Genomic DNA, 27,875 nt, shown 5'->3' with positions numbered 1-27,875 from the left:
AGCGCTGCCGCAGCCTTGACAGCACGAGGTTTCTGCCACCATTTCAGAACAGTGGTGCTGTCTGACCAAAAAACAGAGTCTTGCAGTTGCAGTCTCAGCTCCTTCCTCCACAGCTTGTCCATACGAGCTGCCACCACTTCTGCTGTCAGCTCCATACGTGGGATTGTCACAGGCTTAAGAGGTGCCACTCTGGACTTCCCCATGATGAAGGCAGTATGTCTGGCCTCGCTGATTGCTCAACAGCAGGTAGGTGACAGTACTGTAGCCCTCCTCACTTGCGTCCGCAAAGTGATGCAGCTGGGCCACGGTTGCTTCTCCAAAGTTGGGGGGTTTTAAGCATCGTCTGATGCAGGAGCCTTCTAACAATTGCAGCTCTTTTCACCCAGTCTGTCCAGTGGGGAAAAAATTGATGGCGCAGCCGGAAAATATCCGTTTTTGGTGGCGTTTTTATTTTCACCAGCAACAAGCAGTGAAAAAATATTTACAGTGCAGATCAGAATTCCCAAAACCAAAAACCCACTGCAACAAAAAAAATTATATACAGAGCAGTAGAGACCGCTCCGTCACATTATCATCCTCCTCCCTGAGGTTGACAATGTGCGGCAACCTGGATAAGTAATCAGCCACAACGTTGGTCCTGCCCGCCCGATGGCGGACCTGGAAACGGAATGGCTGCAGGGATAGGTACCAGCGGGTGAGACAACTGTTGTGTTCTTTCATCGAGTTAATCCAGGTTAACGCTCGGTGGTCGGTCTCCAGGTCAAACTCCCTTTCCAGCAGGTAGTACCGTAGGCTCTCCAGAGCACACTTGATGGCCAGGCCCTCCTTCTCCACAGTGGAGTACCTAGTCTCCCGTGGAAACAGTTTACGGCTCAGGTGCAAAACCGGTTGTTCCTCCCCTGACGCACCTTGGGCCAGGACAGCTCCCAGTCCCACGGTCGATGTATCAGTCTGGACCGGGAACCTCTGGCTGAAGTCAGGACTCCTCAGTACAGGTGAAGAACACAGGCAGGTATTAAGGGTCTGGAAGGCGGTCTTGCAGTCCTCACTCCAGGTGACCAGATTCCTCTGGTCCTTCGCTGTGAGGGCGGTCAGCGGAGCAGCGATGGTGGCAAACTAAGGGATGAACCGCCTGTACCAGCAAGCCAGGCCCAGGAAATATCTCACCTTCTTCTTTGTGCACGGCCGTGGACCTCTCCATGCCCCAGCCGATAGCCAAGGTACCGTGCTTCTGCCTGGGCCCACTGACACTTGGCCGGATTCAGTGTCAGGCCCGCCTGCTGGATCTAGCTCAGGACTCGTTCCACGTACTGCAAGTGCTCCTCCCAGGTGGCGCTGAAGATGACCACATCATCCAGGTAGGCAGCACTGCAGTCTTCACATCCCCGCAAGACACGATCCATCAGCCTCTAGGATGTGGCGGGAGCTCCATGGAGATCGAAGGGCATCACAGTGAACTGCAAGAGTCCAGCAGGTGTCCAGAACGCCATGTATGGACGACTGGACTCTTCCAGGGGCACCTGCCAGTAGCCCTTGCAGAGGTTGAGCGTGGTGATAAATCTGGCTCGGCCAATCTTCTCCAGCAGATCATCGATCCGGGTCATAGGGTAGGCATCAAACTCCGACATGGCATTGAGCTTCCGGAAGTCGTGCAGATGCGGAGTGAGCCATTTTTCTTCACCACAATGACCACTGGACTGCACCACTCGGACTGCGACAGCTCAATCACCCCCAGGCATTGCATCTCCTCCACTTCCTTCAGGAGCTTCTCCACCAGATGCTGAGGTACCCTGTAGGACCTCTGGTGGACTGACCCCCTCTCCTTCAGGCGGACGATGTGCTCAACCAGCACAGTCTTCCCCAGGTTGGCGGCGAACAGCTCGGAGACTCGCTGGAACACATCGCTGAGTTGGTTGGTCTGGAAAGTAGACAGGTGGCCAAGAGCTGGTTCGGCAGGCGGGTTGACGCTGGTCAGGGACGATTCCTCCTCCCCCTCAGTGTCCACCTCCGTCACCAGCAGGGACACCACAGGAACCGGGACAGGAGCCTCCTTCCACTCCTTCAACAGGTTGACATGGTACGTCTGCTTAACCTTTTTCTTCTCTGGCTGGTGGATCTCGTAAGTGACAGGTCCCATTTTCCAGAGGACTGTGTAAGGGCCCTGCCACTTCGCGAGCAACTTGCTGGTGGAGGATGGTAGTAGGAGCAGGACCTTCTGGCCGGGCTGGAACTCCCTGTGTCGGGCCTGTCTGTCATACCAGGCCTTCTGGGACTGCTGGACCTCTCACAGGTTGACCTCAGCCTCGTCCCGGTACTCTGCCAGCCGATCCCGCATCTCCAGCACGAACTGGATCACCGGCTGCAGATGAAGGAGCCTCCAAAGTCTTCCGCAGGAGGTCCAATGGCCCCTGGACGTCCCAGCCATACAGCAGCTCAAACGGGGAGAAACCGGTGGAGGCTTGAGGAACCTCCCTGTATGCAAACAAGAGGAAGGGTAACCATCGGTCCCAGTCCCGCCCAGTGTCTGCTACAAACTTCTGCAGCATCTTCTTCAGCATCTGGTTGAACCTCTCCACCAAGCTGTCCATCTGAGGATGGTACGGGGTGGTCTTGATTGGAGAGATCCCCAGCTGGCGATGGAAGCTGCAGCAGGCGGGAGGTGAAGTTGGTCCCCTGATCGGTCACAATCTCCTCTGGAATGCCGACCCTGGAAAACAACTATACAAGACAGCACAGCACAGCAGGGGCGGTGACCGTTCGTAAGGGGAATGCATCCGGGAACCGTGTGGCATAGTCAGAGACAACCAAAATGTATTGGTGCCCTCGACTGCTCTTCACCAACGGCCCAACTATGTCCATCGCTATTATTCTTGGGTGGCAGATGCTGGTATGGGGTCATCCCAGCCTAGCCCTTTCCAGCACAGGTCTTGAAGGATCCTCTTGGCTCTGAAAATCACAGGAGCAAGAATCCCTAGAGGATCATAGAACGAGCTGACGGTTGACAGAATTCCTCTTCGGGTCAATGGTCTGTCCTGAAAGGTTATGCTAAACTTAAAGGTATCAGACTGTACACACCATCGCACCCCAGTGCTCTCTCCACTGGTAAGACTTCCTGATCCAGGTCCAAGTCCTTAACCTCCTTTGCTCTTTCCTCCTCTGATATTACTGCCAGCACACCACGGCTGTTGCTGATCCATTTAGTCAAATGGAAGCCTCCCCTGGCGCAGATGGTTCTCAAGTCATCACACAGGGATATAGCGGCGTGTTCTAAGGTTACAGAGGTGAGGAAGTCGTCAACATAAAAACTATGCATGATGGTCTCAAAGACCTGTTGGCTGAAGAGCTCTTTGTTATCTTCGGCACATCTCCGGAGAGCAAAGTTAGCACAGCTCGGGGATGATGTAGCCCCCAAAAAATGGACAACCATCCTGTACTCTTTTATATCTTTACTGAAGTCTCCATTGGGCCACCAGAGAAAATGCAACAAGTCTGCATCTTCCTCTGGCACACGGACTTCATGGAACATAGCCTCAATGTCAGACATCAGAACCATGGGCTCCTTCCTGAACCTGGTCAAGACACCAACCAGCATGCTTGTGAGGTCAGGTCCTTGCAGGAGATGTGCATTGAGCGATGCATCTTTGAATGAAGCCCTACAATCAAAAACAACAAGGATCTTCCTTTTCTGGGGATGGTATACCCCATGATGAGGGATATACCAAACCTTGCTGTCTCTGCGCTCCAGATCTGAGTCTGGCCCTCTCTCAGCATATCCATTTGTGATCAGGTCATTCATGAATGCAGTGTAGTCTTTGTGGAACAATGCATCCCTATTGAACATCCTTGTCAGGTTGAAGGTGCGTTGCTCAGCGATCTTGCGGTTGTTGGGCATGCTCACCTTTCTGTCCCTCAGAGGTAAGGCGATGCTATAATGGCCATCCACCAGTCTCAGTCTTGTCGGCCATTTCCAGGAACCTGCGGTCCTCCTTTGACAGCCCTGGTTGTTCGTCTTGACTGCTTTCGGGGAAGTCTGCCTTGAACTGTTGATTCCAGAGCTCGTCAAGTGTGACAGCAGAAATTCTGTTTACTAAAACTCCAGACTGATTCACAGGACTGTCCCTGCAATCACCAAGAGGCCCATTTACAGTCCAGCCAAGCATCGTCTTCACAGCATATGGCCCTCCATCCACACTCCTGATGACTTCCAGTGGCTCCAAAGCTCTGGGCACATTCGTGCCAATCAAACTCTCCACATCCGCATCTATTTCTGGCAGATGGACGTGTCTCAGATGAGGCCACTTTTCCAGGTTCTTTTGAAGTGGAATGTTGCTTCTTTTTACAGGCATTTCCTGTTGTGTGAAAATCTTTGGCAGTTCACAATATGTATCGCTGTCCAATCCAGAGACTTCCAAGGCAGATGCTATGCAACTCTCAACAACTTTCTCTTGGCCCATGGTGCGCAAAAGAATCCTTGTTTTCCTCCCAGAGAGATCCAGCTTCTCCATCAGACCCACTGTGCAGAAGGAGGCAGAACTCCCTGGGTCTAAGAAGGCGTAGGTTTCCACTACCTTTTGACCTTTACTTGACTTTCACTGGTACGATGGCAAGCTTGCAGTCCTGGTTGCCGGCCCCAGTGAGACCACCGGTGTTGACTTTCACCAGAGCACTGTCCACAACACTTGCTGATTTTCTCTCGTCTTTCCCTGCCTCTGCTTCCTTTTCCTTTTGATGGATGTGCAGCATACTGGGGTGTAGTGAGCCACATATTTTACATGAGAGACGTTTCCTGCATTCTTTACTGATGTGCCCTGCACACAAACAGCCAAAGCAAACTCCATTAGTTTTCAGGAACTCCATCTTCTCACTATGAGCCTCTCTCTCCAATAGAGTACACAACTCCAGCGTGTGGCTGCCTTTCTTGCAGTAGAGACATGTCTTCTCAGCTCCATCTTTGACCTTGCTCTTCTCTGAATGAAGCGTTTTCTTAAGTGTCGTAACAGTTGTGGCAAAACTAGTCCCTCTAGCTTTCGAGCGATGCATAGGTTTTGCTTTGCCACTGTCTTTGCTTGCACCAACTGTCGGCGCATCCTGTATGTCTCCAAATATAGGGTCGATGGCAATCTTCACTTGCCGTTCAACAAAGACTTCGATATCGGAAAACATGGCTCTTCGGCGGTGCCTTTCCTGAATGTCGCATGCCACTGTTTGCCACTTGTCCCTCAACTTGTAGGGCATCTTCTTAATGACAATGAGCATGTTGGCTGGTGTGTTGAAGTCACACAGATTATATACATCCTTCATGGCAGTACAGCATCCACGCAGGAACAGACTGTATGCTTGTAAAGCCTTCGCATCCTCTGACTTAATTTGCAGCCATGAAAATATCTTGTTCATGTAGGCAGTTGCTATATGATGCTCATTTCCAAAATGTTCATGCAGTAAAGCCTTCGCTGTGGCATATCCTGTGCCATCAGTTATGTGTTGACAGCTTCTGACTAGATGTTGTGGCTTCCCACTGGTGTATTGCTCCAGGTAATGCAGGCAGTCCACAGGATTATTAGTCTTTGCCTCTATGGTGTGTTCAAATGTCTGCATAAAGGCATGGTACTGTAGAGGATCGCCATCAAAGACTTGGATATCCCTCTTTGGCAGTGAGGCAAGAGTTTGTTGATGCACTAATACTGATGTCATTTCGTTTTGTATTTCCAAAATAGACATAATATTGTGGTCACTGCTGCTGTTGCTGGAAAAATGGCTATGTGCATCCTTATGTTGAGACACAGGTGGCACTACAGCAGTAGGGGCTGTGGTCTCTGGTTTTGGGAGCACTGAGGGCCCCTGGTGGATATAATTGGTCCTGCTTATGACAGGAGACTGGCCTTGCACCTCCAAAGTGTGGATTAAAATTTCCAGTTACAGGCTGCATCCATCCCTCCTGTCCATCTTTATTTGGCACATGTGGTGCCGAAGAATTGGAGTCCGAGGCGGAGTATCGAAAGGAGCAAAAACTACTGCTGAACATTTGAGCAGGGTAAAATGAAAACAGGTGTGTAACACATTAACCAGTCCGTGTAGGAACCAACAATCCACACCCAAAGTACCTGGGTGAATTATGTAACCCCACTACACGAGCCCCCCCAGAATTCACCCATAAACAAAATCCCTCACCCGGGGGGGAACCACAGGCCAACCCCTGCGGGTGAGAAAAATGGGGGCCGAGGAGGGAGAATCGGAGATGTATGACAGCTGGCACTGCTGTCGAGCAGACCACGTTTCAGCCACCTTGGACATCGAGAACGTGAGGGGTTTGTGGTCTACGAACGCCGTGAAACTCCGGCCTATCAGCAGGCAGCGAAAATGGCGGATGGCCAAGAAAAGGCTCAGGAGTTCTCTGTCAAATGCACTGTACTTGTGTTCCCTGGGGGTTAACTGGCGGCTGAAAAAGGCTAGGGGCTGCCAGTCGCCCCTCGGTGAATGAACCGATGGTAAAACGTAACCATGCCGAGAAACTCCCGGAGCGCTCGGGCTGTGTGTGGCCTGGGGAAGGCAGAGACAGCTTCCACTTTCAAAGGGAGGAGGACGGCACCATTTTTGTCAATGAGATGTCCGAGAAAGTGAAGGAGGTCTGCCCGAAAAGACACTTGGCCAGGTTGATGATCAGGCCGTGCTGGTTAAGTCTCGTGAAGAGGTCCCGGAGACGGGTCAGGTGTTCCTCTTCTGAGGAGCAAGTAGACGAAAACGAAAGGCATGCGAGTCCATCAGCCTTTGGAAGGATTGGGCCGCATTTTTAAGCCCGAATGGCATACGCGTGAAATCAAACAGTCCAAAGGGCGTGACCAACGCCGTCTTGGGAATGTTCGAGGGGTGTACGGGGACTTGGTGGTAACCACGCACCAAGTCAACTTTAGAGAAGATGACCTTTCCCGCCAGGTGCGCCGAAAAATCTTGGATGTGGGGAACCGGGTCGCGGTCCGGTGTAGTAACATCGTTGAGGTGACAGCAATCGCCGCAGGGTTGCCAACCGCCGTCTGGTTTCGGCACGATGTGGAGGGGCGAGGCCCAGGGGCTGTCCGAGCGTCGGATTATCCTAAGCCGCTCCATATTAGCATACTCTGCCTTGGCGATCGCCAGCCTCTCCGGATCGAGCCGCCGGGCTCTAGCATAGATGGGAGGGCCCATAGTGTCAATGTGGTGCTCGACACCATGTTTGGCCGTGGCGGTGGAGAAGGTGGGTTGGGTCAAGTTGGGGAACTTGCTGAGGAGTTGCTGGTATTTGTCACCCTCCGAAAGAGAACTGGAGAGGCTGCTGTATTCTGCCCCGTCGCGTACGCACATCAACAAGAAGGTTAGCGCGTCCACCAGGCGGCCATGTTTGACGTCCATGAGCAGCCTGTGAGCAAACAAAAAGTCGGTGCCGAGGATGGGGAAGGAGATGTCGGCCGTGACAAACTCCCATTTGAAGCGCTGGCCCCCGCAACACAGCCTAACAGTTTTTGTGCCATAGGTGCGAATCGGGGTGTCGTTGGCGGACGTCAATGGCGGTCCCTGGGCCCCACCGGCAGTGTCACTCACCATGGCTGGCAGGACACTCCTCTGAGCACCGGTGACGCAGAGGAATTTACGCCCAGAGATGGAGTCTTTGTTGAACAGTAATCAGGTCGTGGCGCTCACGGCCTTCACAGAGCGCGGGCCATAGCTGCAAAGGGGCGCTGCACTGCTTCGCCTTCGCGCCGAAGCGTGCGTGGAAGTAGCATAACCCCAGGTCAGAACGGCCGGTGACGGCAGGGGCATTTCTGTGCACCAGTCAGTCTGTGCACCAGCGTACGGGGGTGTGTGACTGCGTGCCGGGGGTGTGTGACTGCCCGCCAGGGCCAACACATCAGGGGTTAAACGCTGTGTAGCCAAGAAGAAACGGTCAGCCTCTTCTGCTAGAGCACGGGGTTCCGTAATGGTCATATTGGCGAGTGCCATCTGCACGTGCGGCGGCATGTGCCTCAGGAAAAGTTCAATGAAGATGAAATTTGGTTCTTCCTCCCCGAGCAGGGCTATTATCATTTCCATGTGTTCTGAAGGTTTGCTGTCTCCCAAACCTTTAATCGCAAACAAACGCCTGGCTCTCTATGGTCGTGACAGTTCAAAAGTTTTGAGGAGATATGCCTTTAATGCTGGGTACTTATCACTTGCAGGAGGGGATGTGATGAAACCCACTGCTCTGGCTGCAGTAGAGCTCCCTAGGCCTGTGACAACGTGGTAGTAGCGTGTAGCGTCGTCATCCACGCCGCGGAGGGCGAACTGAGCCTCCGCCTGGGCGAACCATGCTGCGGCGGACGTCTCCCAAAACTCTGGCAATTTCAAGACGATAGGGCTGTTCATCATGTTCGGATTAGTCTCGAAAACTACATCAAGACTGACGTCGGGGTCACCAATGTGGTGCCGAAGAATTGGAGTCAGAGGCGGAGTATCAAAAGGAGCAAAAACTTTACTGCTGAACGTTTGAGCAGGGTAAAACGAAAACAGGTGTGCAACACATTAACCTGTCCGTTTAGGAACCAACAATCCACATCCAAAGTACCTGGGTGAATTATGTAACCCCACTACACACAAAAGTCTCTGCATGAATGTTGAGGCCCCTTTTGAAATAAGACTCCATGCCATCCTTTTTCCGAGAAGCACGACTGTGTACACTTGAGCCAGAGGACTTAAAAAACATTTACCCTTGCCATAGATGCGGCTATCTCAGCCTCCAGCGGAAGTTGTTTTTTTCGTTTTCTTAATTGCTCTTCCTGTTCTTCAAGAGCATGCTTTTCTTTGAGCAACCTTTGCCGAGCCAGTAAGGCAGCCATTTCAGCCTCGGCTTTGAGACGTGCAGATGCAGTAGATGAAACTTTAGATCTTGAGCCACTCAACTTGCTGTGGTTTGATATGTTGTCAGTAGGTGCTACTGTATCCTGGTAATCAATTTGAGGATATTGGTGAAACTGTGCCATTTCATTCTGGCCATCATTTTGATGATTTTGCTGCAGAGACACTATTTCCTCCTGGTAATCGATTTGAGGATTTAGATTTAGGTGACACTGATGCTCTTTTCCACCTTCCATATCCACCTGTGTTTCCCTTTCCAAGGACTCTTCCTGGCCTCCTCCTGGAAAGGCCTGCTCCTGCTGGAGCCTTCTAGTGACATGGGTCTCTGACAGAGCTTTGCTTGGACGTCCACTGGTCACTTTAAACCTGGCTTCCACATCCTGAACAAATCCTTCTTTACGTTTATAAATCCTTGAAAACCACTCATTGTGCTTTTTTTGTTCATCACTTGGAATTAAGGGCAACAGAAAATCATGCAAAGCAGTGGCATTTTCAGACAGTTGCACAATTACATCAACCTGTGATTTGACGAGTGAAACATTTTTCTCATCTTTCATGAGCTCTTTCATTGACAGTATCAAACGTTTTATTTCATCCACTTTCCTTTTGCGCTCCTTTTGAATTGACTCGATTTTATTTACAAGGGCCTTCTCAGTGAGGATTGGTTTTCTTTTCTCCTCTTCGCCACCAGTTGAACCAGTCTTCTCTGTACCACTCATTTTGAACGCACAACAAACTGATCACGAAGAAAATCCAATGCAAAGCCAGCATCATCAATAGCCACAACAAGCTGCAGCCTTCAGGTGAAAAAGGCATGACATCACACCAGCCGATCCAGCGTTGCGCCACAAACCACACAAACCGGGCTCCGAACACAGCAGTCCGCTGGCTGCATGAACTCCCGCAGCAGCAACAACCAACACACCGCGACAGCAACGCTAATTTCCACGCAGCAGTAACCCGTTCAAACTGTTTCCAACAAGCCAACATAACAGCAAAACAAATCAGGTAACATACCGCTGTTCACAGCGAGGCTGTCCGGCTGGTGCGCTCTCAGGCGGGATGCCCCGAACCCGTGTGTACGAATGATTCAATTACCCACTTTCTCCGTGAGGTGCGTCCAAAGCGACCCGTGGCTTGTGAAGTCCTTCTGCGGCTCCAATCCAATGCTTTGTGCCTTTTTTGCTGACAAAGTGAAGGCGACTATCCTGAACAACTTAGTCGCCGAGAGGCTGAGTAGGGGAAAAACAAAACCCTGCCCGACGCGCTGGCTGTCAAAGCGTCACCGATCACTGCTCCAGAGTACTGCGTTTTGTAGATTTATTACTGATAACAAACATAAAAACTTACATGGGGGGAAGACAGTGATTCAATATACGACAAAAGAACAAAAGTGGTCAGCAAAAAGTAGCACTTCCCCATTCACCCCCTCTCGGTCCATTCATGCCAAAGTCCCGCCAGGTGAACAGCTGACTTTACTACTACCGGTGCTGACGTACCACCACCACCACCACGTGACGCGCATCCCCGTATGTGACCATACAATAAACAAACATGCTCTAAAGGCTATAGCTGCCACACAGAGCTGGCATCTACACCATCTTAGTTGGAAATTATTTTTCAAGTCCATCCAAGCATCATTATATATATATATATATATATATATATATATATATATATATATATATATATTACACACACACACAACAATTAAGAGAAAATGTTAACAGTAATTTAACAGTAAAATTTATTAAAAATACATACTTTTTCTTCAGTAAATTATTCCCCTCATCAGAGTTTCATCTCACTGTCTACCCCTTTCCACAACCCCACTAGCAGTTCCTTTCTTCTCTGTGTCTGCTGGTCACTCATCCAGTATCCCCTGTATGGCTTCCCTCAGGGTAAGGCCGACTGCCTCCGGGTCCCTGTCAACCCCCTGCTCCGCTGATACCTCTGGATGGTGCCTCTGCAAATGCTTGACTACCTGGAACTTCTGTTTGGCTCTGTAGGAGCAGTGGCGACAGGAGAACGGCTGTTGCTTGGTGTGAGACAGGTAGTGATGTCTGAGACCTGCTGGCCAACGGAAGGCCTTGTTGCACAGGCCGCACACGTACGGTCGGTCATTGCTGTGCTGACGCTGATGGGTCTTCAGTATAAAACTCGTCTTGAAAGTTTTGCCACATTTTTCGCAGACGTAAGGCCGCAATTCACAGTGCTGCGTGTCTCTGTGGGCCCGGAGGGCGTCTGCTCTGTTTGTACGGTAGTCGCAGTCATCACAGGCATACGGCTTTTCTCCTGCAGATGAATAAATGTTGAAAACTCTGAACACTTTCACATATAATAAGCTCAAAAAACAGACAGCCAAGACATTATCATTATTGAAAAAATAATCTAATAATAGAATCAGTAATGAATGCTACATATATTCTGTCACATTCATGACCACAATTTCCTTGTCAGATTAATTCCCAGTCTTGTAAAGAACCCAAGTACAACCATCAAGCTTTATGTTTTGCTGTACCTGTGTGCTTGGTCATATGGTACTTCAGCTGAGTCGCCCACTTGCATTTGTAACCACATTGTGGACAAAGATAATTCTTCTCTTCCTGGTGAACCCTCATGTGAAGCTAAGAAGATACAGAAAACATCACTTTAATCTGTATTTCCTATCACCAGAAGCCAGACAGGCTGTGTTGGATTAGGAAACGGCTAGTCAAACCTAGCCTGTCCAAAGGTAAGAAATATAAAGTATAAAGAGATCAGTCATTTCATATATACCAGATCCTGCATATCAAACTGAATGTATTCACTTACAGTGTAGCAGTCTGTTTTAAGTCAAATATGCTAGTGGCAATCAAAGGATAAATTCCACATCATTGCTGGAATACATTTACAATTTGACAAAGTCAAGATAGTTTACAAGTTTTACCTCAACATGATTGTTGCAACGGTGCTTTCTGTGAATTTTCATTTCACTCACAGTAAAATCAGCCTTTCAACGTTGAGCTTACCCGTAACCTGGACGGATCGGTGCAGGTGTAAGCACACAGCTCACAGCTGTACGGCTTCTCCCCCGTGTGAATGCGAATGTGCCACGTTATCTTCTGCCTGTTCCGGGTTGAATAATTGCAGTCTGTGCATTTGTAGAGACGTTTGCCTCCATGTGAACGCAGATGCTGCTCCAACACGAGCTGATGTCGACAAGCAAACTCACAGCTGCTGCACCTCAGAGGCTTGGTGTCTGGAGATCCATCCTCGTGTTCACTGAGGAGGTGTTGAGCTAACAGATGCTTTGTTTTGGTAGCAAAGGGGCATAGCTGACACTGTTGTACCAGGTGGGTTCGCTGGTGAATGGTGAGGCTTTCCTTTTTTTTAAAAGACTCCTGGCAGGTGGTGCACTTCAACAGTGGGTGCTTGGTCTCTTGGTGGGTCTTCAGAGTGACCTCATTGCTGCAGGTGTAGTCACAATGTTTACATGAGAAGCAGACCTGGAGCTGGTGCACACGTTTGCAGTGGTTTCTTAGTGCAACTTCTGAACTGAATTGAGCGTCACAATGAGTGCAAGCATGACTTAACTCCCCCGTGTGGCACCGACGTTTGTGTCGTCTTATGTCGTCATGCGTGTAACCGCTGAAGTCACAAAGTGAGCAGAAGTGTTTCACTTGTTTGTCATGGATGCGCATCTTGTGTTGACGCAGTTTTGTCGCAGCCCCAAAGGTCTTTTCACACAAATCACAGTTGTGACGGCCGATTCCCGTGTGAAGAGACTCATGCTCTTCCAAGCGATAACGCCTGGTGGTACTAAACGGACAGAACTGACAACGATGAGGTCGAGCACCGTTGTGCTTGAGGGCCACGTGTTGGACCATGCGCCGTTCCTGTTTACAAGTGAAAGTGCAGTGCTTGCAATGCAAACACTTTGATTGAGTGACACCAATTTTTCTTTGGTTATGGACACGGAGTAAGTGACATTTCAAAGACACTTTAGATTTGGCTACCAATGAACACTGAGTGCACCGATTTTCATCTGACTTTGAGTCGTTTTTCGTGCCAACTGAGAAGTCATCCCATCCATCATCCACTTCTGAAACCATCTGACTGTCTCTTCTTCTTGAGACTTTTCTACAGGTTGACAGATGACGCTCAACTGTTACAAGCTTCACTGATGAGAAATTGCAAAGCTGGCATTTGAATTTCCCATCTATCTTTGTGTAAAGGGACTCCAAGGGATGTCTTTCTTCGTTACTGGAATTTAACAGATTTTTTGCACGATCTAAAAGCTTTTTTGCTTGAGTTTTGTTTAGCTGGTGTTCTGTCATTGCATTATGCAAAACACCTTGGGACGTTGTTAATGAAGATTTACGTACTCTAGATTCTTGCTGCTGAAATTTCTGATCATTCAAATTCGAGCCAATATGATTTTGTGAAGACGAAGGTTCTGTTTGATCAGAACTTATTCCCTCATCTGGTTGTGTGGATTTTTTCTGAACATCAGGAGAGACGTCCTCTGTAGCCAAATGTGTGTTTGAAATACCTACAAATGTCCTTGTTTTTCGTTTGAGTGCAGGACACTTCTTTGCAATGTGGCTATCAAGGCCTCGCCTCTGCCTAAACTGTGCATCACAGGCCTGACACTTGTGAACCTTCGTCCTACCGTGGCACAGAGCCAGGCGGTGGTAGTTCAAAGCAGTCTCCTTGCTGGTTATGTAGGAGCACTTGTCACAACGATAAACATCTTTCGTCGGCTCCACCAGCATCTGTACCCGCCCCTCCAAAACCATGGCTTCTGCTTGATCCTTGTCATGCTTCTTCATAGCCTGCAGACGGAGCTCAGACTCTAATGTCTGACTTCTCTCCGGTGGAAAAGAGTAACTCATTGTTCCACCATCATTCGCTGCCTTGGATGTTTGAGCCTGATTCTCTCCAGGTTCAGCTGGTTTATTAGTATTACTCAACAGCTCTGGGTCACGTCGTTCACATTCATTATCTGAGACTGTTACAGGATCTTCCTCAGATGAAGCTGTGGAGAAGTAGGCCTTTTCTTGTGATATATCAGAGTCATTGCAACTTAAATTGTTCGGGGTTTGATTTTTGCAATTTTCTTCATTTTGCAGAGACGGCGTAAGATAGTCAGAGGTAGATAGTGTCGTTAAAACAAGAGTACAATACTCTTCGGGACTGTTCGTGGGTGAAGGGCTATCTGAAACATCTTCATCAACAACCTCTTGGGAGACAACATCAAAAACATCCATCACTGTTTCTTTACTGGATTCTGCTGTTTCAAGATGATCTGATTTTTCTCTTTGAGATGAAGGAGCCTCTTTTGAAGTAGATTGGTCAAGCTGCTCATGAGCCCCTGAGGTCTTGATGTAAAACTCCTGTGAGAACTCAGTTGAACTCCTCTCCTTCTCCTTTGCAGCGTAGTGCTCTAGCCATGCTTTGTCACCGGGGACATAACCATGAGCTTTCCTCTTGTGCAGGAAGAGGCTAATGCTACTGAAAGAGGAGTAGATACAGAGGGCACAGCGGAACTCTTTCAGCTTGGTGTGCTTGCAGTTCTCGTGGTTCTGGAGGGCTTGCCTGTAGCAGGTAGTGTATGTGCAGTATTTACACTTATAGACAGATGGTTGTTTGTCTCCTCCACAATGTTTGGTCAACATGTGATTGCGAAGCTCGTATTTGCGCTTGCAGGCATAAGCACAGATCTCACACATGAGAGACTTGGCCTGGTGTCGTAATTTGTGGCTATTTAGTTGGTCCATGCGGTGACTGCGGTAGGGGCACTGATTACAATGATACCTAAGAGAGGAGACAGGAAGTTGAATCAAAACAGCCATACTATACTGTACCACATCCATTCCACATCATTGAGAGAGCAGAGCGATAAGTCATGGACAATATAGGGGTCTGATCAGCTTGACAGAAACATGATGTTAACAAAATATAGATAAAAATCAATAAAAATGATAGTTGCGTCTCCTCAAGACTTTCTGCCACTAAATTTTCATTTGTTTGCACCATTGTCAACAGTCACCCAAAAATGAAAAATCATCATTTTTTTTTCACTTCAGGAAAATGTTTTTTTAAACATCAAAACTTCTATTGCATCCTCTCATATTTGTATGAACTTTTCTTTAGGGATGACTGCCATGGACTAACACAACACACGCAGGTCAACTAATCTGTGCATGAATTTGCGGTCAAAAGGAAATATGTTTCAGCCAACTACTGAAATATCTACCTTAGGTCTCCAGCATGTTTCCTCATGTGGACGTTCAGATAGTGTTTCCATTTAGTCACATAGCCGCATTCAGCACACATAAAATTCTTGTCATCAGAGTGCGTGAGCATATGTTTAGAGATGTAGGACTCGTCCCGACAACTGAAGTCACACAAGCTACACTTATGGGGCTTCTCACCTAATGTAGGAAGAAAAGACTGAATCAGTACATGTGCTGCAAATGTACTGCATTAGCTCTCCAGTGAAGAGCTACTCAAATGGAAACAGGATGGGATGAACTTCTTACCGCTGTGCATCAGCATGTGTCGCTTCAAGCCACGCTTATGCGAGGTGACGTAGCTGCACTGAGAGCAGCGATGGGTTTTCTCGTTGGCATGCAAATGCCCAACGTGCTGCTCAAACTCCACAGGGTTTAAGGTGACAAAAGGGCAAAAATCACAACAAAGCCTGTCATTTCCTGGGTGGCCATGCCGCTGGTGCTGGAGGAAGACTGTCTTATTGGAGCAAGAAAAGTCACACTGTGAGCAGTGGTAAGCGAGGTGTGTGCGAAAGTGAGCCTCCATGTCCGTCTTGTTTTGAAAGATGGCACCACAGGCATGATGCCGACATTCTAATGCTTTCACCCCATGCACCGCTGCAGTGTGTCCGATAAGTTCTTTGCGTGAAGAACTCTGGAAAGAACAACCCTGATTAAAGCAGGCTAGTAGCTTGTTGTCTGACAGAAAGTTGTGCGTCTTCATATGAGCCTTAAGTGTCCTGCTCTGGTGAAAACTTTGGCCACAGGTGGGACATGGATAGCTGCCACCACTGCCAGCATCTTTGGCATGCACACTGATGAGGTGGCGGTGGATTGCATTACGCTCCACAGCAGAATACTCGCACAAGTGACATCGATGAACTTTTTCACCTTCCTCACGGAGTCTATGTATGCGTAGCTTGCTCTTGCTGGTAAAGTAACGCTTACAGGTGGGACATTGAAGACTGGGGTCCGGAAAATGTAAATGAAGGTGCTCCTTTAGATGGGAGCGCATCTTGAAGCAGCGCCGACATTTGGGACAGGTGTGGGTACGATAAATATGCTCCGATCCCTCTGCAAGGTACTCTGTTGGACAAGTACATTTGAAATAAGTTTAAGATAAAATTGTACATATTTTTCCGAATGTTACATATAACTTGGTGGAAGGATGGGGTATGGAGTTTGAAAGGAACTGGGAAATTTTTGGATCACAATCCATGTGATCTACCAAGCAGAACAGGGTCTATACCTTTGGAAGGAAGAGGTGCAGCATCCATTCCTGAAGGTTCTTCTCCTTCAGCTGCCCTCTGCACACTTTTCTTCTTGTGGATCTTCCTCTCAGGCTGTTCTTCGTGCCTCTCTTCTCGTACTGATGATGCATAACGTGAATTGGGTATTCGGTTTCTTTTTGGCCTGCCGGACACATGGGGCTGGTGGATTTTATCAGTGGTTAAAGCTGCTGCTGCTGCAGCGTCATTACCTGTAACAGAGGTGCCAGAATACTAATATAAAACATACTTCTAATACTAATGTAGTTATGGCCAAAAAAACCTCCAAAAAAACACTATTAACGTCAACTGTTAATGGAAAATAAAGCAAGATTATGTAACCTGAAACCAACTCCTGGTCTGTTTTCTATGTACCTTCAACAGAACGCAGCTGACGCTTGCTAGCTGTAGCCATGACAGCGTCACCATCGATCACATCCCAGCAGGGACACAATTTCAACCCACTGCCCTGATTTCTGAAGTCCCATCAATCTGAAGAACAGAAAACCAACAATTACCCAACCGATCGAATCCATCTTTACTGATATTTCTCTTCTAAATTAGCGTAAAGCTGACACAACACGGTGATAGTAGCCGGTGGTTCACTCACATTGCCTCCACTGTAGTCAACTGTTATCAATACGCTAGCATCTCAATGCTAGCTAGCTTGAAACGCAGGTTTCTAACTCCGTACAGTTGGATCTATTAATTTTTAGCGCTATTGCAGTTTCACTTTAAAAAAATGTAATCTGGTCTGTAACCACAATGGACATATAATTTTTCTTACAAAAAGCTTTTGAGCTAAGTGATATCGTCATGACCCTCAGGGCTAATGAGGAACGAATGTTTGCGGTCATAGCGGAGAGTCGGGATGTATTTGCCAAACACAGGAAGTGTATCAGAGGTCGCCGCTACTGTATCACTTCCACACATCGCATGCAGGGCATTACCATACGAGTAAACAGCAGTATTTACTAACATGTCAACTTTGAAGTTATTTAATTTCAAAAATACGGTAGGCTCCGAGACAACGGGTTTGAAAAAAGAAAACTAAGGCAAGTTAATAACTAACATGACTGCTTATGTGATGTATAGTGATATATCATTTTAAAAAATCAGCTGTTAAACGAGGATACAAAATACTCGTCTTGTATTGATGTCATTATACTAACGGATGTTACACGTCTTCAAAACATTCAATGATTTCAATGCTTGTGCATGTTTGGCATAAGTGTCAGAACAACAGTATAGCCTGATTTCACCTGGGTTGTGTATTTATCAGGAACATGCCCCTGTCAGACTTTTTGGACGGCCTGAAGGACAATCCTTATTTTGGGGCAGGGTTTGGACTAGTTGGGGTTGGAACTGCATTAGCTCTGGCCAGGAAAGGTGCCCAGGTAGGAATGATCTTCTTTCGCAGGCACTACATGATTACACTGGAGGTCCCCAGCAGGGACAAGAGCTACCATTGGCTCCTGAGCTGGATCACCAAACATGCCAGACACACGCAGCACCTGAGCGTGGAGACGTCCTACCTGGCACATGAGAGTGGACGAGTTCACACCCAGTTTGACTTCCACCCAAGCCCTGGGAACCATATCATCTGGTCAGGAGGATTCTCTGAATCGGTTTTTCTACAATTATTGTTCATTCCGTCAGTGAACAGTGCAGGGTCGTAACAGTTGTTAATCGATGTGGTTTGCAGGTATGGAAGGAAGTGGATTAGAGTGGAGCGGACCAGAGAAAAGCAGATGGTGGATCTACATACGGGAACACCATGGGAGTCTGTAACCTTCACTGCTTTAGGCAGGGACAGACAAATCTTCTTCAATATCTTACAAGAAGGTTAATATTGACATAGGTCTACAACATATACCATGTATATTCTGTGAACCACAGTATATTCTTTAGAGTTGTCAATCATGTTTTGCAGCAAGAGAATTGGCCTTGAAGCAGGAAGAGGGGCGCACAGTTATGTACACGGCCATGGGTGCTGAGTGGAGACCTTTTGGGTTTCCACGACGGCGCAGGCCGCTCAGCTCTGTAGTTCTGGAGGTGGGAGTGGCTGACAAAATCGTACATGATGTGAAGGAGTTCATTGGAAACCCCAAGTGGTACACAGACAGAGGTAGAATCTCCTGTTAGCTGTCCCTGACTTGCTTATAAAATTTAGAACGTCCCTTCAAAAATCTTTGTCTGCTGGTATGTAAGAAGAAGCGCAATGTTTGTAGATTGGTAACAAATGAAAAATGTATAATTTGTATTTTAAACTAAAAACACTTGAATCTTGAATCATTTTCAACCAAATAGTTTATTTGTGAATTATACACATGGACAAATATTGTTGGTACCCCTCTGTTAATGAACGAAACAATGGAACTTGCCAAAGTAACAAATTTATTGAAAATTAATCAAAATCAGACATTACTTTGGAATTGTCATTCAACAAAATTATTCAAAAAAACCAAACTAATGAAACAGGCCTGGACAAAAATGATTGTACCCATAACTTAATATTTTGTTGCACAAACTTTTGAGGCAATTGAATGATTTCCGTAGCTGTCAATGAGACCTCTGCACTTCAACAGGTATTTTGGCCCACTCCTCATGAGCATGCTGCTCCAGTTGTCTCAGGTTTGAAGGGTGTCTTCTCCAGATTGCATGTTTCAGCTCTTTCCACAGATGTTCAATAGGATTTAGATCTGGGCTCATAGAATGCCACTTCAGAATAATTCAATGCGATCTGATACTGATGTACCTCGCCCTTGGAGTTCATCTTTAATTTCTTTGGAGGTTGTTCTGGGCTCTTTGGATACCTTTCAAACTATTTGTCTCTTCAATTTATCGTTAATTTTCCTCTTGCAGCCATGTTCAGGAAGGTTGGCTACAGTCCCGTGGATGTTCATCTTGAATAATCTGTGCCACTGTTGTCACAGGGACATCAAGCTGCTTAGAGATTGTCTTATAGCCTTTACCTTTAACATGCTGGTCTATAATTTTCTTTCTAAACCTCTGAGACAACTCTCTCCTGTGCTTTCTGCTGTCCATGTTCAGTGTGGCACACACCATGTCACCAAACAGCACAGTGACTATTTGTCATCCTTTAAATAGGCTGACTGACTACTTACGAGATTCAACACACCTGTGATGCCAATTACAGGACACACCTGAGTTATTCATGTCCCTCTGGTCAATTTTTTTTTCAATCTTTTACAGAGGTACCATCATTTTTATCCAGGCTTGTTTCAGTAGTTTGTTGTACGACAATTAAAAAGTGATGACTGATTTTGATTGTTTAATTTTCAATATTTTTTTTATTTATTGTTACTTTTGTAAGTTTCAAATATTTTCAATAACCATTGTGGATTTTTCTGTCATTTACAGAGGGGTACCAACAATTTTCTCCACGTGTGTGCCCACAACTTAAAACGACATGTTGTAGAATTTTCACTTCTATGGTGTCGTCCACATGGACATCATTGATTTTTAAAATTTGTCCCCTAGGAATCCCCTACAGAAGAGGATATCTGCTTTACGGTCCTCCAGGGTGTGGAAAAAGCAGCTTTATGTGAGTGTGCTTTGGATTCCATGCCTCTAATTACAATTTGTATCAAACTTCAAATTTCAGGTTTTTATTTGTGTGTCGTCCTATTTCAGCACTGCTTTGGCTGGTGAGCTGGGCTACAGCATCTGTTTGATGAGTCTGAGCGACCGATCCCTTTCAGATGATCGTCTGAACCACCTGCTGAGCGTGGCACCGCAGCAGAGCATCATACTGTTGGAGGATGTAGATGCAGCGTTTGTTAGCCGAGAACTGCTACCAACAGAGAGTAAGTACAATGGAAAGATTAGTTCCTTTTGGAGTTTTTTTTTGTCCCTGTACTGACATGTTACGTTAAACAAATGACGAAGAGGCGCACCTGCAGTTCTCCTGCCAGAAGAGGGCACTAGTCTCTTGTTGATGTGAGCTCCATTACACGTTTGTTTAGAAAAGGAAGGCATGACAGGGGGACAGTGCCAACAGAGAAAGCTTTACAGGGAAAACGTCCTGGTAAAATTAAGCTGTCTTTGCAGATGCTTATTGTCTATGAGTACTGTCTCTGTCTACATTTAAAACTTTTGTTCAGACCTTTTGTGCTTGTTTTTGTTCAGAGAATCATTTGTGAAATCCCATTTGTCTTTCCCTTTCAGACCCTTTGGCCTACCAGGGAATGGGAAGACTGACCTTTAGTGGCCTGCTTAATTCTCTGGATGGAGTGGCTTCATCTGAAGCCAGAATCCTTTTTATGACCACCAACTTCATTGACAGGTACTTTTGGGCTTGTTTGCTTGAAAGAGTTGCTGGACACTACAATATAAATTAAAATAAAAGCCTAAATGTTGCCTCTGTGTACAACAATAAATACCAGCCTTGCTTGTAATTTCTACACGCAGATTAGATGCCGCACTGATCCGACCCGGCCGTGTCGATATGAAGCAATACATCGGTCATTGCACCCGCTGGCAGCTAGAACAGATGTTTCGGCGGTTCTACCCTGATGAGCCCGCTTCTGAAGGAGAGAAGTTTGCAGACCATGCATTGACTGCCCACTCTGAGATTAGCGCTGCCCAAGTGCAAGGACACTTTCTACAGCACAAAATGGACCCTAAAGGATCTATCATCAATGTTGGTGCAATGAAAGAATAACAGGACTGGACTGGAGACTGCTCAAGTTATGATGTATTTGCATCAGTGCCACAGACTGTATACGAGCCATACAATTGCAAATAAATACATTTCTGTTAAATGTGTTTCATCATGTAAAACACAAACATCTTGGAATGCCATTGAGGAAGGAGCGGAAGCTCTTGATTCTATCCATCTGAAGGGGTTAGGGTTAAAAGGGGTTAGAAATTGACCCATGTCTGTTACTCTGTCTTTTACCTCTGTTACCCCTGTCTATTACCCTGTAGCCGCAAGAGGGCACAAGCCAGTGTCTTATTGTGCCTTTCCCAAGCCCGGATAAATACAGAGGGTTGTGTCAGGAAGGGCATCCAATGTAAAACTTTTGCCAAACCAAACATGCGGCCTGGGTTAACAACATCTTTCTTTCTTTCTATCTTATCCGGTTCCTGAGTGTACAAAAGTTGAAATATGACCTTGACCTAGTTTTGTCAAGGTCATCATCTCATTTTCATCCCCAGAATAATGTGCTTTTTGTTTCATCTTTCTATTTGCAATGGTTGCAAAGATATTTGGTGGACATATGGACGGACGAACACACGATCACTGACAATTACAATACATCACCGCTTTGAGGTGGGATATAATTATTTCTGGCAGACTGCCACCTATTATGAAGAAATGTAATTCTGCACCACAGACCAGCCCTGGTTTCTCCTCGGGAATTCTGCAGTAAGGGTTAAATGTTTGGTGAGACCTGGCCCCTCCCTGCTCTTCAAGTCTTTTGGAAGCAACAACAGCTCAGTGCATTTCCTATTCTGTCCTCATCATGGCCTCATGGCAGGTGGGGAGCGTGATGTGGAGGAATGGCAGCAGGCTGTTGACATTCCCTGTCGCTGTGGCGAGGGTCAGCTCCATAGGGGTAGGAAGTGTATCCTCTGACCGGGGGCCCCTCTCTACTTTCCAGGAAAAACCTCGAACAAGTGAGGACCTCCCCCACGTCAGCCTCTTGGAGCTGCTATACAGACTGACGTTTCAGGGTTTCTACAGCCGTTTGCATGAGCTGCAGGTTTGTGTTGACCGTGGATGGCACGTGATTTCAATCCATACTTTAACTATTACTTGGTTTCTGGACAATGCTTTCTAGAAATATAATATTAAATATGATTTGGTTGCTGGGCTGATCTGCTGACAATTGAGATTATTAATCAGGAACTAAGATATTCTGTGACTTACTGAGAGATGATGCAGATAAAATGTCAGGCTGAGCATCTTCAAAATTGTTGTTAGCAACAGTAAGTCTCAGCGGACTCTCACAAAGAGCTGATTGTTTGCCCTCATTTCTGCCTGATGACAGCCTTTACCAAATCTTGATATCTTTGACAAGTGAGGCCTTATTCTGGAAAGACAATGCATGTTTTTGCTCCACAACATTTTCTTGATGGGACTGGTATTTAAACTTTTATGGTATGTTTATCTCGGATGTCCTCTTACCTCATGTGACAGGAGGTTTCTCAGTTAACTCATCTATCTTTAATTCCCCGCGTCTATCACCAGCTCTACGAGAAGAAGCTATATGGACCCATATACAGAGATGGAACAAGGGCGATCTGTGTGAACACACCAGAACTGCTGGAAGCAGTCCTGAGAAATGAGGACAAGTTCCCAGAGCGAGGGGACATGTCCCTGTGGAAAGACTATCGTGACATGAGAGGATATGGATATGGGCCTTTCACAGAGTAAGACTGTAGACAACTATGTACTACATTGTGTGTACAGCAGTGCTCCGTTCCAAAGTCCTCACAGCCACTGTCCCACTTGGTTAAGTCCTGTCATGTGAGGGGAGGGACTGACTGTGGTCAACAAATAGCCATCAGCCAGGAGGGTTTTGTTTAAACAGTGTTGGTAGCTAGAGTATGACTGATATGTCAACCGAGCTGTTCACAGTAAATATATGAGCTGATTTCACTCTATAATTATAACAAAAATGCAAAACTACAGTCTAGAAAAGCTGACCTGAAGTACAGCCACTCTAGGGTGAAATCTACAGTGGTTGAATACATGTTCTTTGAAAAATCTGTTCAAACCTTTTAAAAAGTAGCTATATCTCCATTTAATCAACAAGATTCTAAGTGAGCCTTATAAAACAGAGAAAATAACATTATATCAGTATTTATTTTAGTAATTATTGATACTCATTGACCCCTAACAGGCTATATTCAAGCTGTCTTGCAAATTAATATTCAGAAAGTTAAGTAAAAAGTCTAATGACTTTTAAATAGTTCACAACATGTATTTACAAAGTGCTTAGACCTACAAATCCAAGAGACATAACACATTTTGTTCTTATAATAGAGGGCCTTAATCTGTCTTCAAAGGGATACAGCTAAGTGCTGGCGTTGAAACTTTCTTGTCACATGTATTCAATATTCATGTCATCAACGCCTGGACATTTACAAATACTGTCACTTTTTTAAATGCAAATCTTTGACAAATTTTTAAAAATCTTTTTCCGTTTGTCACTCTCTATGACTGTTGGCAGAAATGGGAAGAAGTGGTACAACTTGCGAGCAGTACTGAACAAGCGCATGCTGCTTCCAAAGGATGCTGCACAATATGTGGACACTCTCAATGGCGTTGTGACAGACTTCATGAGTAGGATGTCCTACCTGAGGCAATGCAGCCCCACAGGAGACTTGGTGACCAATATGGCCAATGAGCTCTATCGTTTCTCACTTGAGGGTGTGAAAGAAAACTCAAAGCTCGACACTGAGAGCACTGTGCATGTTCAAATACTATTTTTTGTCGAATGCCTTTTTCAGGATGTACAGTTTTTGAGCATTTCTTGTTCTAACTTATTGTCACGCAGCTGTTGCCTCCATACTGCTTGAGACCAGGCTTGGTTGTCTGGAGAGGCAAATCCCAGCAGGTACTCAAGAGTTCATCAATGCAATATCCATGATGTTCTCCAACAACTTTATTGTGGCTGTTACACCCAAGTGGACCCGCAGCCTACTGCCCTACTGGGGGCGTTACATTGCAGGCTGGGATGGCATTTTCACCTTCGGTGAGTGGTAAAGGAGAGAGTTTATGAAATCTGACGAGGATGGGCTGTTTACATCATCAACTATTTGTTGATTTTCTTTTTGCTTTGTTTCAAATTGCTGGACAGATTTCCATGAAACTTGATGGAATAATGAGTTCTACAAAGAACTTTGGTCTGGATACGGGGGCGCATCTAGGAATATTTTTGTTCCACTTCTTTAAAAATGGCAAAATATATTCTGTAATTACACAAAACTGTCTAAACTGATTTCTTACTGAGTTACAAATAATACTAGTGTTACTATTCCTTAAGTAATTGAATACTCCCTCCATTCTGTTGCCTCATATGTCTGAGCCATGATGACAGATTGATAGAAATATTGGTAACTAAAACATTTAAATACACAAAGTCAATGTGATACTGAGAAAAACATTGTTAAATATCAGGATCAATGCTGTTTTGCAGCTCCCTTGTCAATGAAGTGTTGTTTTTGACAAACAGGATCTCAAAAGACACCATGAAGCAGAAAGGAATCATGGGAGTTCTGTCTAGTGATCAATGACAGTGACTACATACAGTAATAAATAACTAAGTGCACAAAGAATATATTTCCTGAAAAACAAACTTACTCTTTTTTTGCCTTTAAAATTAAGAATGATTATTTTTTTCTTGCAGCCATAAAGTTGATTGACAAGAAGATGAAATTCATTCAGCAGCGTCTGGACAGCAACCAGCGTGTGGAGGGTGAATACCTCACATACCTTCTCTCAAGCACTGACATGAGCACTGAAGATGTTTACGGCAGTGTGACAGAGCTTTTGTTAGCGGGAGTGGATACGGTGAATATGATACTCCCCACATTTCTAAATCAAAATGTTTGACGTCATTAAAGGAAGATCTTTGATTCCTCAGAAGATATCTCATACTATGTATGGTGGATCGATCTTAAATTACACGCCGGTCTAATTTTCATTCTGCTTAAGCATCTGAGGTTGCCCGTTTGCTGAATGACATTGTTTTTCTTGTCAAGACCTCCAACACCCTCACATGGGCTTTGCACCTGCTGTCCATGTACCCAGAAAACCAAGAGAAACTCTATAAAGAAGTGTCAACATTGGTACCACCGAACCGGATACCTTCTGCTGAGGAGATCACGCAGATGCCTTATTTAAAGGCTGTTATTAAGGAGTCGCTGAGGTGAGACTGCCAGAGAGATAGAGTAATGATGAGTGGTGTTAAGCTTCCACAATGTCCATCAGGAAAAGATGTGCAATGATATTGCGTAAGTAACACAACACAAACCAAATCAACACAACTATTTTGCAGGATGTATCCCGTCGTTCCTCTGAATGGAAGAGTCGTGGCAGACAAGGCCGTTAGGATTGGTGTATATCATTTTTCAAAGAATGTGGGTAGACTATTTTTTAATATTAGAAATTTTCAACTTGTTTACTGTCTATTCCTATTAAGGCTTCCTCTTGCTGCGAAACCCCCCTCAAATGTTTGACTGGAAGATGTTTAAAGGTCTTTTATTGACATTTAGTTCTCCATTGGATCAGCTTTGTGCAAATACAATGAAAAAATGTACTATTTAATTTATCAAAATAAGGTTTACTATGAATTGTATAAACTGTAGGGTACTCTTGAGATGTTTCAGTTGTCTGGTTGCCTTACTACAAGGATCAAAGTTGGATGACTGTCTTTTCTAATCCGATAAAAAAAGTTTAAGAAAAGTACAACGAGAAAACAGAATGTCAGAGTTTCAACATTGTATTTTGTCTTCACTGCTGTTTCTCCAGACTGCTTTTACGCTTTCTCATTACGCCATCAGTCATGATGAGGACACATTCCCAGACTCGTTCACCTTCAAGCCGGAGAGGTGGCTCCGCGATGGCCACAGCAGGCCAAACGCCTTTGGCTCCATCCCCTTTGGCTTTGGCGTGAGAGGCTGTGTGGGTCGTCGGATTGCTGAGCTGGAGATGTATTTGCTTCTGTTTCGGGTCAGTAGCTTCATGCTATCAAACAACAGTGAAACCAACTTAAAGACAAAATCTGGATTTTTTTTGGATTGCTACATGTTCTAAACTATTTATCCTTTGTGATGATGTCATTAAATACACATTTTAAAGTAAAGCTATCAAAATTCAGTTGGCCGTGAGGACACTAGAATAATAAAAAACATTAGGATGATGCTGTATCAATGTCTTCCTGGAGGTGAGTTGGATCCACATTTATTTTCTGATAAATTCGGTGCAGTCAGAGCCAATGTTAGCATGTTATCTAACCACATTATCTGATAATTTCACATAATACCAAAAGAAAATGTGGCAAATTTATTGTGAAAGAGCAACAATCATCTTGGACTCATTTATTTAAGCAAAGAAATAAAAAGCAAAGTACCTTAGTGTCATAAAAATAACATTATTATTTATGGATACCTTGCAGAATAAGTATTAAAATCAGAATATTAAAATAATAGGCAAGATGTTACAAGAACACCAAATAACCATAAATGTGGCTACAGGGTTTTAATCTGACTGAATAGAAAACAAAGTTTACATTTTCATTTTCCTGCAGCTCATCAGAAGATTTGAAGTCAAGCCTGATCCTGAAATGGGGGAGTTGAAATGCATCACCCGCACTGTTCTGGTACCAGACAAACCAGTCGGCCTACACTTTGTGGATAGAAGAGGTGAAAACACAACTTAACTTGCTGTTTGGAAGCTATTATATGAACAAATGGAAGTGTATTAAACCAATCATGGAACACCAGCACTAATTATTCTGAGACCATTGAAGAACTGTTGCGCATCAACATGGATGTACATCATTGGTTCAACACCGGAAGTAAGAACCTCATGGAAACTTATTGAATTGTCTTTGTAATTTGACAAGGTGAGTGAGACGTTATGATGTGTTTTGTAATCAACATTTTGTGAATCTTGATTGTGTTCCTGACTCACTTTGAATGAAAGATGACCCTGAATGTAAAATCAGCGATTAAAATCCTTAATGTCCGTTTAAATCATTTGAATTATGTTTTTTACTGTTCACTTTTTATCGTAAAATAAAGCCTTCATCTGTTAAACTGACACTGCTTGACTTAAATATATTACATATGCATCGATGTGCATCAAATCCATGAACTGATATGGAGTTAGTACATCTTACTCAATGTTTCTGGCACCATTCCATTAAGCTAATCCACCTCCACAGCAACACACCATGAATCACAAATAAACATGAAATTAACATGGGTAGCATCGTGGCACAGGGGGAAGCGCTGTTGCTTCACAACAAGAACGTTCCAGGTTTGATTCCATTCTGTGTGGAATTTGTTTGTTCTCTCCATGGCTGCGTGGGTTCTCTCTGGGTTCTCCTGGTTCCTTCCATCTACAAAAAAAACACGTGTTTTACGTGATGTAGGTGAGAATGTGTGCCTGCGTTTGTTTATCTTTTATGTGGTGAGCTGGCGTCTCCTCCAGGGTGTACCCCATCTCTCGCCTAAAGCTCTCCAGCAGACCAGTGAACCACAAGGTGGACAGGTGGCTGCAGACAAGAAAACTACAAGAAAATGGATGCACGTAGATAGTATGTAGATAGACATGTATGTGGATAAATAGAACAAAAAACCCCCAATGGTAATGAAACTATATTTATTGATTAATATAATTGGGGTGGCAGCAGCAGCTCAGTACACTAAGTCCTGGGCTCTGAACCAGAGGATTTCATTTATTTCACTTCATTATGTAACTAGAAAACAGACTCTAAAATTGCAT

The 27,875-nt window shown here is 45.4% G+C and overlaps 3 protein-coding genes across 4 annotated transcripts; 2 read left to right on the top strand and 1 right to left on the bottom strand.

Annotated features, from left to right (window-relative positions):
- Positions 1-10,591: 10,591 nt before the first annotated feature.
- On the bottom strand, positions 10,592-17,140 carry znf142 (zinc finger protein 142). Its single transcript, XM_068329164.1, has 8 exons — positions 16,998-17,140; positions 16,763-16,879; positions 16,369-16,599; positions 15,390-16,205; positions 15,104-15,281; positions 11,874-14,661; positions 11,384-11,489; positions 10,592-11,157 (listed from the first exon to the last, which is right to left on the bottom strand). Exons 2-8 carry the CDS (start codon positions 16,800-16,802, stop codon positions 10,727-10,729), a joined length of 4,590 nt encoding a protein of 1,529 aa, XP_068185265.1. The 5' UTR covers positions 16,803-16,879; positions 16,998-17,140; the 3' UTR covers positions 10,592-10,726.
- A 142-nt stretch (positions 17,141-17,282) lies between these two features.
- On the top strand, positions 17,283-21,177 carry bcs1l (BC1 (ubiquinol-cytochrome c reductase) synthesis-like). Of its 2 annotated transcripts, none has more exons than XM_068329490.1 (8): positions 17,283-17,442; positions 17,808-17,993; positions 18,093-18,232; positions 18,321-18,515; positions 19,892-19,955; positions 20,045-20,217; positions 20,579-20,696; positions 20,822-21,177. In XM_068329490.1, exons 2-8 carry the CDS (start codon positions 17,815-17,817, stop codon positions 21,072-21,074), a joined length of 1,122 nt encoding a protein of 373 aa, XP_068185591.1. In that variant the 5' UTR covers positions 17,283-17,442; positions 17,808-17,814; the 3' UTR covers positions 21,075-21,177. The 2 variants fall into 2 exon arrangements, with proteins under 2 accessions (XP_068185591.1, XP_068185590.1); XM_068329489.1 differs by having other exon boundaries at positions 17,670-17,993.
- A 694-nt stretch (positions 21,178-21,871) lies between these two features.
- Positions 21,872-27,188, top strand: cyp27a1.1 (cytochrome P450, family 27, subfamily A, polypeptide 1.1). The gene is made up of 9 exons (XM_068328739.1): positions 21,872-22,119; positions 22,608-22,789; positions 23,593-23,792; positions 23,920-24,117; positions 24,772-24,935; positions 25,127-25,293; positions 25,423-25,504; positions 25,896-26,096; positions 26,674-27,188. The coding sequence occupies exons 1-9, from the start codon at positions 21,880-21,882 to the stop codon at positions 26,803-26,805; spliced, it is 1,566 nt and encodes a 521-aa protein (XP_068184840.1). The 5' UTR covers positions 21,872-21,879; the 3' UTR covers positions 26,806-27,188.
- Positions 27,189-27,875: the final 687 nt, after the last annotated feature.

This window comes from Antennarius striatus, chromosome 12, assembly GCF_040054535.1.
Source record: "Antennarius striatus isolate MH-2024 chromosome 12, ASM4005453v1, whole genome shotgun sequence".
Classification (NCBI taxonomy): domain Eukaryota; kingdom Metazoa; phylum Chordata; class Actinopteri; order Lophiiformes; family Antennariidae; genus Antennarius; species Antennarius striatus.
Note: the sequence above shows the minus strand (reverse complement) of the source record. Positions and strands in the feature narration are given on the sequence as shown.

Excerpts from the sequence above, each read along its gene's own strand:
- znf142 (XM_068329164.1), bottom strand. The coding sequence starts at position 16,802 with ATGGCTACAGCTAGCAAGCGTCAGCTGCGTTCTGTTGAAG. Across the intron at positions 16,206-16,368 it reads TGCACCTCTTCCTTCCAAAG|AGTACCTTGCAGAGGGATCG; the intron begins GTATAGACCCTG and ends CTTGTCCAACAG. Across the intron at positions 14,662-15,103 it reads AAACATGCTGGAGACCTAAG|GTATCATTGTAATCAGTGCC; the intron begins GTAGATATTTCA and ends CTCCTCTCTTAG.
- bcs1l (XM_068329489.1), top strand. The coding sequence starts at position 17,674 with ATGCCCCTGTCAGACTTTTTGGACGGCCTGAAGGACAATCCTTATTTT. Across the intron at positions 18,233-18,320 it reads CTTCAATATCTTACAAGAAG|CAAGAGAATTGGCCTTGAAG; the intron begins GTTAATATTGAC and ends CATGTTTTGCAG. Across the intron at positions 18,516-19,891 it reads CAAGTGGTACACAGACAGAG|GAATCCCCTACAGAAGAGGA; the intron begins GTAGAATCTCCT and ends TTTGTCCCCTAG.
- cyp27a1.1 (XM_068328739.1), top strand. The coding sequence starts at position 21,880 with ATGGCCTCATGGCAGGTGGGGAGCGTGATGTGGAGGAATGGCAGCAGG. Across the intron at positions 22,790-23,592 it reads GGATATGGGCCTTTCACAGA|AAATGGGAAGAAGTGGTACA; the intron begins GTAAGACTGTAG and ends GACTGTTGGCAG. Across the intron at positions 24,936-25,126 it reads TGTTAGCGGGAGTGGATACG|ACCTCCAACACCCTCACATG; the intron begins GTGAATATGATA and ends TTTCTTGTCAAG.